The following is a 12,039-nucleotide window of genomic DNA, read 5'->3' on the forward strand; positions in this document are numbered from 1 at the left end:
GTAAGTTAAAAGCCTCACACGGAACAGAAACCTTCAGAGTCAGCCTGCAAGCCTTAGGACAAGTTTTCTTCAGCACCAATTTAACCTCTCAAGCAGAGCAGAAGTGAGGAGAGAAGAGTGAAATTTAGCCCAATTTTGGAATTCTATTTATCCTGTAGATTGGATAATTAAATCAGTAGAATTGGTTGGAAATAATGTGGAAAATAGGAAATTTGAGGACATCGCTTTGGGCAAGTCATGTCTTACTCAAGGCCTCAGTTTCCTCATCTGAACCATTAGGATGTTTTCCCTTCCTTCTCTGACATTCTGGCATCTGAAATGATTTAGACCAGTGGATTACCATTCAGGGTGCCCATCAGAATCACACAGGAGATTTTTCAAACTATTCATAATAGCCCCATCAGGATCTTGGGGAAAGACGTTGGGGCATGCGTATTCTAAAGCAATCCTCTGATCTAGTCCTTCTGTTGAGGCACCTGTAAACTTCCAGCAATCCTCTGCTTTACAAAATCACTCAACTCTGTCAGATATTTCAGCACTGAAGTTGCAAGCACTTTAGCTCTAGTCACGTTATTGTTCTTTTTCTGATCGGTAGTCAGACACGTTATCCATGTGCAACTGGCCCCCACCCTGTTTTTTTTGGACTCATTTACTCATTTCGATTCATTATTAATTTCCAATTCATTCAATAAAAATAACAATTGATGAAAAAATCATATCGGTAAACATGTATCAATCTGGGAAGGCTTCCTGGAGGAGGTGACATTCCAAATAGAGTTATTTTTTATGCACAAGGGACAGGGGAAAGATTGGGGAAGAATGTGCATGAGAGGAATAATGTTAGCAAAATCCATAGGCAACAGGGACCATGGGTTATAGAAGACGAAGAGAGCCGAAGTTAGACAAGGTGATGGGGCCAAATTATACAAGCTTTGTAGTCCATGTTAAGAAATTGGGAGAGTATGCTAAGGCCAGTAGATGGACTTTAAACAGGGGACTGATGTGATCTGAATTGTGTTATAGAAGCATCATTCTGGCTGTCTTGTAGAAGATGAATTGGAGGGGAGAACCTGAAGGTGGGCACACCAGAGAGGAGGGTGGTGGAATGGTCTGATCAGGGCAGAAGACAGTTGGGGCAGTGGAAAGGAGCTATAAGTGATAGCCTGATGTCTGACTTGGGCAACTGAATGGACGAACACGGGGCCGAACGAGATGGTGGTGGAAGACCACAGAAGAGTTGGGTATAGCTGAGATTACCGAACAGGTATCCGAAGATTTGTAAACCCAGCCTCTGGAGTTCTACCTGCCCCTTCGCCTCCCCAATCTCTGCAAAAAGGTGTTAAGCGCCTTTCCTAAGACGTCAGGCCCACCTCCGGGACTCGAGGGGTCGCTGCAGCCGCCACAGCCCCTCTAGGTTCTCCCCGGTCCACTCACTGGGCTAGGCGGCCGCTCCATCCGCAGGCGGAGTGCGCGTGCGCTCCCTGGCCGGCAGGGGGCGCGCGTGCGCAGACGGGGCCGTGGAGGGGGGGGGGCGCGCGTGCGCGCGGCGGAGGCCGGCACCGGAAGTGTGTGGTTGCCATGTAATATCCTGGCCGCGCGGGCGCGCGAGGAGCTGAGGCGGCGCCGGGGCGGGCGCGGAGCTGGCTGGAGGGCGGCGGAGGCGGTGCCGTAGGGGCCCGCTGAGGCGCGCGGGGTTTGGCGGCGCCCGGAAGCCTGTCGCTTGCGCGGTCCCTCCGGTTCGCTGAGTCCGCGCGGGAGGCCCGACGGCGGCAGGCAGCATGTCGGTAGCGGGGCTGAAGAAGCAGTTCTACAAGGCGAGCCAGGTGAGCGGAGGCCGAGGCGGGGGGCGAGCTCCGGGCCCCAGGATGCTTGGAGGGGGTCCCGGCCAGGCCCTGACTCGGGAGGGAGCCGTGGGTACTGAGGGGGCGGCGTTGGCACTCGTCCCCTGCCGGGTGGGGACAACCTAGGAGGGGCGGGGGTCTGCGTGCGAGGTGGCCCAGACCCTCCCCGCCATGTGGGCTCCAGTCTCTTCGAGACGGGTGGGCAGACGCTTTAGAGGCGCGGAGGTGCACCCAGAGGTTGGCCCCAGACGTGGACCCCTCTCCTCCCGTCCTTCCCTCTGAAAGGGCGGGCGGGCGGGGGGGGCTGTGGGGGGGCAGGGAGAGAAGGGGAAGAAGCAGTCCCGAGCTTGTCGACACAGGACTCTTGCTAGAGAACCCAGGGTCAGGGAAATTTTGTGTCTAGAACAATTCTTTTTTTTCTTTTTTTTTTTTTAAAGATAACAAACGAAAAAACCTTTTCAGTGGGCCCGGTACAAATTTGAACGGGTAGAGTGAAAAGTCAGTTTCCCACTTCAGTCCCTCAGGCATCCAGTCCCTCTCTCCAGAGACAGGGACTGTCACCAATTACCAAAGAGAAGGGTATGCCTCTCCTTTAAAAACACACACGTAGCGGTAACATCGTCTACACAGAACCGTGTAATTGATGTTTTTCATTAAATGTGTCTCGGAGATCGCACTAGAGCCAGAATTATCACCTTGGGTCATTCTCTGTTGTGGCCCTCCTGGGCACTGTGGGGCGTTGAGCAGCATCCCTGGCCCCTACCCAGTCGATACCAGGAGCTCCCCCCACCGACCACGGATGTGCTGCTAAATGTCCTTAGGGGAAAACCCCTCTCCCTTCCCCCTCCCCCAGAGCTACTCCTAGAGCCTCTTGTATCTTTTTAATGGGTATGTGGCATTCCATTCCATGAAGTCTGTCATAATTTATTTAATTAGTTGTCCATCGATGGACGTTTAGGTTGTTTCCAGTAGTTTTCTGCTGCAAACGATACTATCGTGAATAGCCAGTGAATATCTCTGCTTACAGGTGGGATTGGATTTAAAGGATAAATTCCCAGAAGTGGAATGCAGAATCCAAGAATATAAGTGTTCTACTTTGACAGATAGAATAGGTGTTTTGGAAAGTCACCTTTCCAAAACATCCAGACATGTCCAAGCATCCAGACATCAAGTCTCCCCCTCCCAACGGTGCTGTGTCAGGCCCCATTGCTCACGAGTCTGGTGAAAGCTGAGTGGATCCACTCTTCAGAAAACTGGGCGAATGCAAAATTCAGTTTATAATTTCAGATCCAAGAAGTCCCAGATCCCTTGATCCTATGAGAACCTTAGATCTGGAGTTTGTGTGGATAGACTCCAGGAAGGAGCGAGCAACAGTCGTAGGAGTTGTTTGGCCCGCGCTGGCAAACCAGACTCTGCCCACAATTTGGAGAGGTCCAGTGGGAGGGAAGAGAGATGAGTCCCCAGTAATACACAGCTGGGACCTTTTGCCCTTTGAGGGGGAGAACTAATGACCCTAGTAGTTGTCTAGGGCTAAAGATATTTGGCGTCTATCTCTAGACTCCAGGCCAAACCCTGGAGGAAGAGAGGTTTAATCCAGAGGGATTCTAGGATTGTTGCTGAGAGTACAGCCCTTTGCCCCAGCAGGATGGAATTAAGTGAGCTGGCCCTGGGTTAGACCTTGCCCAGCAGGCCTCAGACCCCACCCCCGCACACTTGACCAGAGCACCTTGGAGGGCTGCTCACTATCTTGGGCCCTGATGTAGCCCCTCTCGCAGGAACTGTGGGTCTCGGAAGAATTCCTGGGCCACTTTGTTCCTTCATATAGACAGGTCTCTGGAAGCCCTCCACGCCCCGCCCCCAGCCATGAGGGCCCGTGCTGGTGGCCCATGCTGTCCCCAGCAGATACGCTGTGCCGGAGGAACTAGCTGGGCCTCAGGCCATCCACCGGAGCCTTTCCTCTCAGGGAAAGAAGGTTGGCCTGCATTCAGACCTGCGGGGAGTGCTTGGAAATCTGGAAAGCTCAGAGCAGTGCAAGCTGGTGGTGCGGATCAATTTATTATCTCGATATTCTGAGGCCCAGTCCCAAAGAATTGCTGCGACACGTCCTCCTCTGAGAGCTGTCGTCTTGGCCTCCTGACCGATTCCATGTTGAGTTGTCCTCTCAAGAATCACCCTGGCTGTGTTCCATTCCCTTCTGCAATAGTTTCCATAGACCTCTGCTGTTTATCTGGATGTGTCCACTTCTTTGTGTATTACTTTACTTTTTTTTTTATATGTAAATTTATTTATTTATTTATGTGGCTGCATTGGGTCTTCGTTGCTGTGCGTGGGCTCTCTAGTTGCGGCGAGCGGGGGCTACTCTTAGTTTGCAGTGCACAGGCTTCTCATTGCGGTGGCTTCTCTTGTTGCGGAGCACGGGCTCTAGGCATGCGGGCCTCAGTAGTTGAGGCTCACGGGCTCTAGAGTGCAGGATCAGTAGTTGTGGCACAGGGCTTAGTTGCTCTGTGGTATGTGGAATCTTCCCGGACCAGGGCTCGAACCCGTGTTCCCTGCATTGGCAGGCGGATTCTTAACTGCTCTGCCATCAGGGAAGCCCTGTGTTTCTTTTCTTGATCTTATGAACACCTCTTTCAAGTAGGGTCATCTGTGTCAGGTAACATTCTTGTTAAGTCATAATAATATATATTGAGTTTTCACTGCGTGAACAGGTGATATTCTTTAAACCAGTCGGTCTCAATTGGTCTCACTTATCTGGCCTAAGGGTAAACACTGTCCCCTTTTTACACAAAAGGATTTGGGGGCATTTGTCTTCCTGTAGGACAGTAGTTCTCAACCAGGGCCAGTTCTACCCTCCAGAGGACATTGGCAATGTCTGGAGGCATCTTGGGTTGTCACAACACGCTGGTAATTAATTATATTACAGCGCACTGGACGGCCCTGCACAACCAAGAGTCACCTGGCTCTGACGTCAACTGTGCTGAGGTTGAGAAACACTGTTTTATGGTTTGAAAAAAGTGAGGATAATTTTACCCAAACAGAAGAACAACAAAAAATCCTTCCTGGGCATTCTTCTGGCAGCTGCCTGCTTTTTCTAATTCTCGAAATGCAGATAACCACATATACGCAGATGGACACGTGCGTAAAATTCAGTATCCAGACACCAAGTCTTCCCCTCCCAAGTCCTCAGGAAAACCCCAGAGTGTTTTTTGGCATCTGGCATTTTTAAGAAGGTACAAGCTTGCATTGGTGCCTCTCAATTAGGGGCAACTAACCCTCCCCTCTCCCACCCTGTGCACCACCCAAGGGACATTTGGCAACGTCTGAGACAGTGGCACGCCTTGGGGAGAGGGTGCTACTGGCACCGAGTAGGTAATGGCTGGGGATGGTTGTTAAGCATCCTACAACATACAGGACAGTCTTCTACACGACAGAGAATTATCTGGCCCTGCATAAGAGAAGCGCCAACGTTTCTGTAGCAAGAAACCCTACTTTGAAACTGGTTCTTGATTTCCAAGGCTTGTAAGAGCATCATTTCTAAATTGAGAAATAGAAGCCAGGTGGATGTGTGAGAGAGAGCTGGGAATAGAGAAGCTGGGTTTCTCGAAGGTGAGGCTGTGATGTTAATGAAAAGTTTCTACCTCCTTGGTGACACTGGTAACAAACCAGGTCCCAGTGTCTGGCAGTATACTGGCAAATTCCACACCAGTTCATCCCTGGTGAAAACTTTCAGGTCTCAAATAAAATCGGTTTGAGCTTGAGTGGGAAGTTTGTGGGTTTTTACTTCTTAATAGGAACTGGCCACCTGAGCTGAGGAAAGTTGAATGTATGGAGTGAAGCAGCCAAAGAAATGGGCGTCTGTCTCAGGCCCATGGTTTTGGTCCCGTCTGGCCTCGCTGTGTAATGCCACTCAATAGCCCTCTGGTACTCATGCACACCTAGAATCTGGGGAGATGCTTTTATGAGCCTTTCTGAGGAACTGAGGTGGGTAGAGGAACCCAGTAGTGAGATCTAGGCTCAAAAGTTCACTTGTCATTGTGGTGTGTTTGGGTGACATTAATTTCCAGGCCTAACCTTCTAACTGGTTTCCTGATAATTCTTGTGGCTGGGCTATGTGGAGATTTGAGAGTGTAACTAGGGGTAGATCTGGCAGTTGCCTGGAATGCTGGCCTGATTTTTTTTTTTTTTTTTTGCCTGAAAGAAGGGAGAGAGTTTAAACTGAAAGATTGGTTCCGTCCGAGCTAGGAGGGAAATTCATGACCGTCATATCCCGTAGCTTTGACGTTTGTTGGATACTCGCTAGGCTCCGGGTTTGTGTCTAGGAGGAAAGATCGAGCTTCCTGGGAAAGGCATGGGGTGGGGGTATGACGGGGGGCCCAGGACCCCAACGTGTTGGAGTAAGCAGTAGCCGGGGGAATGTCCGATGTCCCCAGATACTGCCTGCTCTGACCTTTTTTTTTTTTTTGGCTGCATCAGGTCTTAGTTGTGGCACACGGGGTCTTCGTTGAGGCGTGCAGGATCTTCCACTGTGGCGCGGGCTCCTCTCTAGTTGTGGCATGTGGGCTTTCTCCCTCTAGTTGTGGCACGAGGGCTCCAGAGCCCGTGGGCTCTGTAGTTGCGGCACGCCGGCTCTCTCACTGAAGCACGTGAGCTCAGTAGTTCTGGTGCACGGGCTTGGTTGTCCCGTGGCACGTCTTAGTTCCCCGACCAGGGATCGAACCTGTGTCCCCTGCATTGGAAGGAGAATTCTTTACCACTGGGCCACCAGGGAAGTCCCTCTGACCTATTTTTTAAACTGCATTTTATGGGATCATGCTTTTGATTTCCCAGTAAAGTTCTTGGCCTGCTAAGTAGTGGACATGGAGTGATCTTAGGATACAAAAATCTGGAATTTGTAACCCCTTAGTCTCAGCACGAATCAAAGTGTGGAACCTGTGAGCCGGGAGCGACAGGTGTCAGGCGAGATCTGGTGGTGGGGGTGGTCCCTGGCCCAGACCCTTGAGCTGAGCAGCTGCAGGCTAACCTCCGGAAGACCTTCTGCCTCGGGACAGCAGACCTGGGAAGGGCCTTTGGCCATTGCCATGTCCACGTGCGATGGGAACTAGGTTAAGTCCACTCTTACAGGAAGCCACTCTGCTGACTCATTTCGTAGGAAGACCCTTGACCTAGCGGTGTCCCTGTGGGACCTTGGACAGAGATGATCCTGTCCTGCTCCATCAGTATTCCGTCCCCAGCTTGCTGGGTGGAGTAACCAGCCCTGTGTTTTAGGCTGCACTGTGGAGCTACAGAAGAGATTTGAGACTGCCCTTCCCGAAGGGAGCCAAGGGGCCTCTTTAAACTCCACCACTTCCCAGGCCTGTCTGTAAAACCAGGTTAACCCGACCTCCTGGGCAGGACCCGCTGTTTGCAATCAGGGAGGCGCCCTGTAACCAAGCAGCATCCTGCATACTCTTGTTATTAACATACCAGGACCAAGGGGTCATCATATTCTGTTTCTGCTGCCCGTGACTGCAGTACATCAGACCTGAAGTTCACCTCTGACTCAGAATCCTGTGTGTAGTAAAGAGCAGTTTATCAAAGAGGGCCCGTGGGAGCTAATCGCCCTGCTTATCTGGGTATGTTTTGAGGCAAAGCTGTAGGATACTTAATTATATTCCGTGTGCCACTTAATAACAGCCTCTGTTTGGTTTCAGAAATTGAAGGCTGTCACAGTTTTGCGACCCCAGAACTGTCACTGACTTAGCAAGTGAAGTAAGGAAATGGTGCTATTTACCCACCCACCACCCATCCACCCAGCCTCCCTCCGGAGCCAACATCCAAGCAAGCGCTTAGTGCCTTTGGGGGCCTGAGCTCTCCGCCCGCCCGTCAAGTGTCCATCTGGGCATCTCTTTGCTTCTTTCCTCAGAAGACAAACTGACAGGCTTTGACCGGGCCCCTCAGGCCTGCCATTTGCCTCTGGTGTGCGTGTCCCATGGCCTTTGACCCTGGGATGTGGGCCACAGTTAGTTCTGCCCTGGCCTCTGTCTCAGCCCTCTCCACTTTGTTGCCAGTATTTTGAAACGGATCCAATCTGGGGAAAGTTAGTTTTTAATTTGGGGCGTGCAGCCAACTTCTTCCGTAGGATTTCAGAGGCATCTGCACATTTTGACACTGCAGGGCTGCCGTGGGCCGCGGAGTGGCAGAGGAAAGTCAGATTGTCTTCTATTTCTGGTTTTCGAGGTCACGGCGGGGGGTGGGGTGAGGTTTCTGAGGCTTAAGGAGGGTTTGATGCTGGAGCCTTCCAGCCACTGGAGGGGTGAGCAGGCCTATTGAGGCATCTTTACCCCCTGTGCTCAAACCGTCCTGGCTTTTAAGTGCCTAGGGAAGTGTCAGGGGCGATTTTTTCTGGTTCTTTTTTAAAGCTGTCCCTGGAAAGCTGAGGAAGGGTGTATCAGACTGTGGAGCAGCCGGTTCCTCTCTTCTCCCCTCCTCTCTGCACCCCCCTCCTTCCTCCTCCTCTTCTCCTTCTTTCTCTTCCCCACCCCCCCACCCAAACTTTTTCTCTCCCCGCCCCTCTCCCCAGGGCTGGATTTGCAGCCACTTCTCTCGAGCACTGCAGTTTGGGTCCAATTCTGCTCATTTCCTGTTAAGCAGTAACCAGGGCTCCACAAACTCAGGCTCTCAGAGGATGGCCTCGTCTTCCTTTTCCACTCAGCTCCTAGAAGAACCTGCTGACTGGGCCCGAGAGGGGGGTCACGCGGAGACTCCCAACCACAGCAGGAAAATAGATGTGCGATTTCCTCTGAAGGACCTGACTCAGCATCAGCCGTGGCCGCCCTGGGAAGAGCCGCTGCCTGGATGCTCAGATTTCCGCACCTGGGCATTAAACCCCTCCAGTGGTACCACGCCCACCCGGGCTGTCACGGCCCAGTGACGTGAGCTGCCCCCCGGGAGGGGGTGGGCGGTGAGGAGGACAGTTGGTCGCTGTCCCAGGAACTCAGTAAAGGTTAGCTGGACGGAGTTTGCCCCACATCGTAGGTCATGAGAGCGCAAAAGCGGGGCGGCCGTGTGGGCGCACCTAGAGAAGACAGGGCTGGGGTCTGCTGAGGGGAGCGTCCCCCGCCGACCTGGGGTGCGGTTCCAGCTCCAACCTGGCATTCAGAACCTTCTGGAGCCCCCGCCCTGGTCGCGGCTTTCAATCCCACCCTCCCCCTCGCAGCCAGCACGCCCCAGTCCAACAGGTCTGCTCAGGCTCATACCTTCCCTCCTCCTTCCCCACCCCAGCCCAGGTCTCCCTGTCCACTTCCTGTTTGCCCTCAGAGCCCTGCGTGTATCTTCCTGTATCCTTGCCATCTCCTGGGTCCCCCTCCCAAAAATATTTCTCCACCCTCCCTGGTGGTCTCCTGCCCACGTGCCACACACCCAGCACATCCTCACACCCAGTGTGCTTTTCTTCTCATTGGGTGTGAGCTCCTGAGGGAGCAGGCTTGCCTGGCGGCTGGTGACAGGCCCGGGTCCCCACGGGTCGTGGCTTGCTGGCCAAGTAGTCAGAAATGGTGGACTCCTTCTCAGAGCGGGAATGGGGCTGTCCGGTGCCAGTGGCGGTGCCCATGTGAAGCCAGGTGGCTGGCAAGGCCGTGGAGGCCTCGGTCAGGAACAGGTCCGACTGGTTTAAAGAATAAGAAATCAAAGCTTAGAGGTTGTTCCCTTTGGCTTAGGATCTGTCTTGAGGGCTCCAGGCCGAGGGACCGGCGCTTGACTGGGCCAGAGCGGCCCAACCTGTGTCACGGGCAGTCTCTGTCATTTCAACCCCGCAGCCAGGCCTGAACTTAACTGGAGGTGCCCAGCCTGCTGGGAAAAGGAGTTCCCTGGCTCCACTTTCCCCAGGCCTCACCACTCTGGCCTCAGAAGCCTGCTCTCTGCCCCTGGACTTCTGACCTCTTAGACTTGACCGGCATTAGCCCGGGTCCTGTGTGCAGCCCCTCCCTGGCTTCTACACCTGGCCGCCCTTCTGCCTCTTCTCCTGTGTCCTGAGTCAGCTGGCCAGCTCTCTCACCCCCTCCTCCGCTTTGCCCCGTTGGTTCCCCCTGTGGGCTTGCCACCCTGCCTCTGGGCCTTCTCCCTCCAGGACCTGAGGGACCTCCCTGGCACCTGCCACTGCTCGTGCACGTGTCCTCCAGATCTTTGTCCCCAGTCATGGCACTCCCAGCCACCCTCTAGATGGTGGTCCCTGCCCATCTGGCTGGTACTGGAAATGCAACAAGCTCGTAGGCCCAGTGCACCTGAGGCCAGCCTCCTCACCTGCGGGCCGTAACTTTCCCTGTCCACACCCTGGGGCCCAGGGAGCCCCGCCACCTTCCCCGAGGTGCTGTGTCCATCACACCAGCTCCTGGGCCTGCAGTAAATACCTGGAACCAACCACCTAGCCTGTGACTAGAATCAGTTAGTTAACTTGACTTTCAAATAGACTCACTTTTTAAATTTATTTTAAAAGGGATCTTGATGTTATTTCTTACTCTAAGTCATAGTAACTGGATCACAAGATACAACAGAAACAAAGCAGTGTAGTTGATTCCTCCTGGATTCCTTACCTCGGAGGCTGGGGTCTGGTCCCTCTTTTTTTTTTTTTTTTTGCGGTACGCAGGCCTCTCACTGCTGTGGCCCCTCCCGTTGAGGAGCACAGGCTCTGGACACGCAGGCCCAGTGGCCATGGCTCACGGGCCCAGCTGCTCCGTGGCATGTGGGATCTTCCCGGACTGGGGCACGAACCCGTGTCCCCTGCATTGGCAGGCGGACTCTCAACCACTGCGCCACCAGAGAAGCCCTGGTCCCTCTTATTAAAGAGTCGCTGAAACAATAAGTGCCCACGAGGGACTTCTTGGCCATCCAGTGGTTATGACTCTGCACTTTCACTGAAGGGGGGCATGGGTTCGATCCCTGCTCAGGGAACTAAGATTCCACATGCCACGTGGCATGGCCAAACAATAAAAAGCCAAAAAAAAAATTAAAAAAAAAAAGTGCCCACTGGAAAGTTTTTCCTTGCCAGAATGAGGGGTACTGAAAGAGCGTCGCGGTGGGAATAACTTTCTCACTTGTCCCTGGGTTACCTCTTCTCTTGTCACCCCCTCCCCTGCCCCTCATCGTCTTCCCGTGGAGCCAGGAAATCCTGCAGACTTGAATTAAGGCTCAGAAGAGAGAGCTTTGGGGTGAGGGTGCATTTCCCAAGTGCCTGGGGAGAGGCCCGACAGTAAGTGGCACCGTTCAGTCTGTGTATTTAGTCCCCCGACACCACCTTGGCCGATAATTCAGATGTCTTTGGCCAGCACACCTCAATCCAGTCCCACTTTCTCTAAAGTGGAGCAGCTGACTGATGGTTTTTCCTCTGTCATTTTGGGTCTCGGCCCCAGGAGTGAGAGGAGACTTAGGACGCCCCCGGGGAAGGAAACTGGGAACTTTATCACTCCCGAGGTCCCCTCCTCATCTTCTGCCAGCTGCCTCCCCAGGATGAGGCCCCTCGGCTGCCTCTGGGCAGGCACGCAGGCAGGCAGGCAGGTGTCCATCAGCTTGATGGCCTCAGGTCATCAGAGCCATGATTGTCTGAAGTCGGGCGGGCAGCCCTGGCCCTTCAGGGTCAGCCTTTGTCCAGAAGAGGGCGGCGAGCGCACGGGGACAAGGGCGGGATTTCTCCGTCCCCTAACCCTAACCTCCTGGCCTAGGGTTGTCCTTCATCTCCTCTCCCTGGGGTGTTTCCTCCAAGGTTGAGAATCCTTGCTGTCCCGCCAAGTCAGCATTTCACCCTTGAGGAGTCTTGGAGCTGCTGCAGCTCCCCACTGATTGCCCCAATACAGTTGTGTGTGCTGCCCTCAGAGGTTGGCTCTGAGGTTCGTCTTTTGCCCCCAGGCTTGATGCGTTTACTTCACGGCTGAGAAGCCTTAGGTGTTTCTCCTGGGCTCTCTTGGAAGTTCCACATCACCATTCCTTTCCCGCCAGTGGACTCAAGGGTAGCTGAGCACTCTCAGCACTCTCTCCGCTTTGCTTCAGAGTATCCCATGCCCTTGGCCTCGGCCCAGGGTGGGCAGGAGGCACCGGTCGGCCAAGTCCCTCTGCCGCCTCCAGACTGTCAGGATTAGGAGGCTTCTGTGGGAAGTTGTGCAGATGGGGGCGCATTGGGGACCCGGGAGTCCGGGTGTGCTGGTTCCGGGGAGTGGGGAGGAGGACCTTT

At 53.6% G+C, this 12,039-nt stretch overlaps 1 protein-coding gene across 2 annotated transcripts in view; it reads left to right on the forward strand.

Annotated features, from left to right (window-relative positions):
- Positions 1 to 1,578: 1,578 nt before the first annotated feature.
- SH3GL1 (SH3 domain containing GRB2 like 1, endophilin A2) overlaps positions 1,579 to 12,039 on the forward strand; it is a 32,318-nt gene continuing 21,857 nt past the window's right edge. For both annotated transcript variants that reach the window (XM_079916753.1, XM_079916754.1), the window contains exon 1: positions 1,579 to 1,823. In XM_079916753.1, the coding sequence (XP_079772879.1) occupies positions 1,779 to 1,823 (45 nt within the window). In that variant the 5' untranslated portion in view covers positions 1,579 to 1,778. The remainder of the gene's footprint in view (positions 1,824 to 12,039) is intronic.

This window comes from Stenella coeruleoalba (genome assembly GCF_951394435.1).
Source record: "Stenella coeruleoalba genome assembly, chromosome: 3".
Lineage (NCBI taxonomy): Eukaryota > Metazoa > Chordata > Mammalia > Artiodactyla > Delphinidae > Stenella > Stenella coeruleoalba.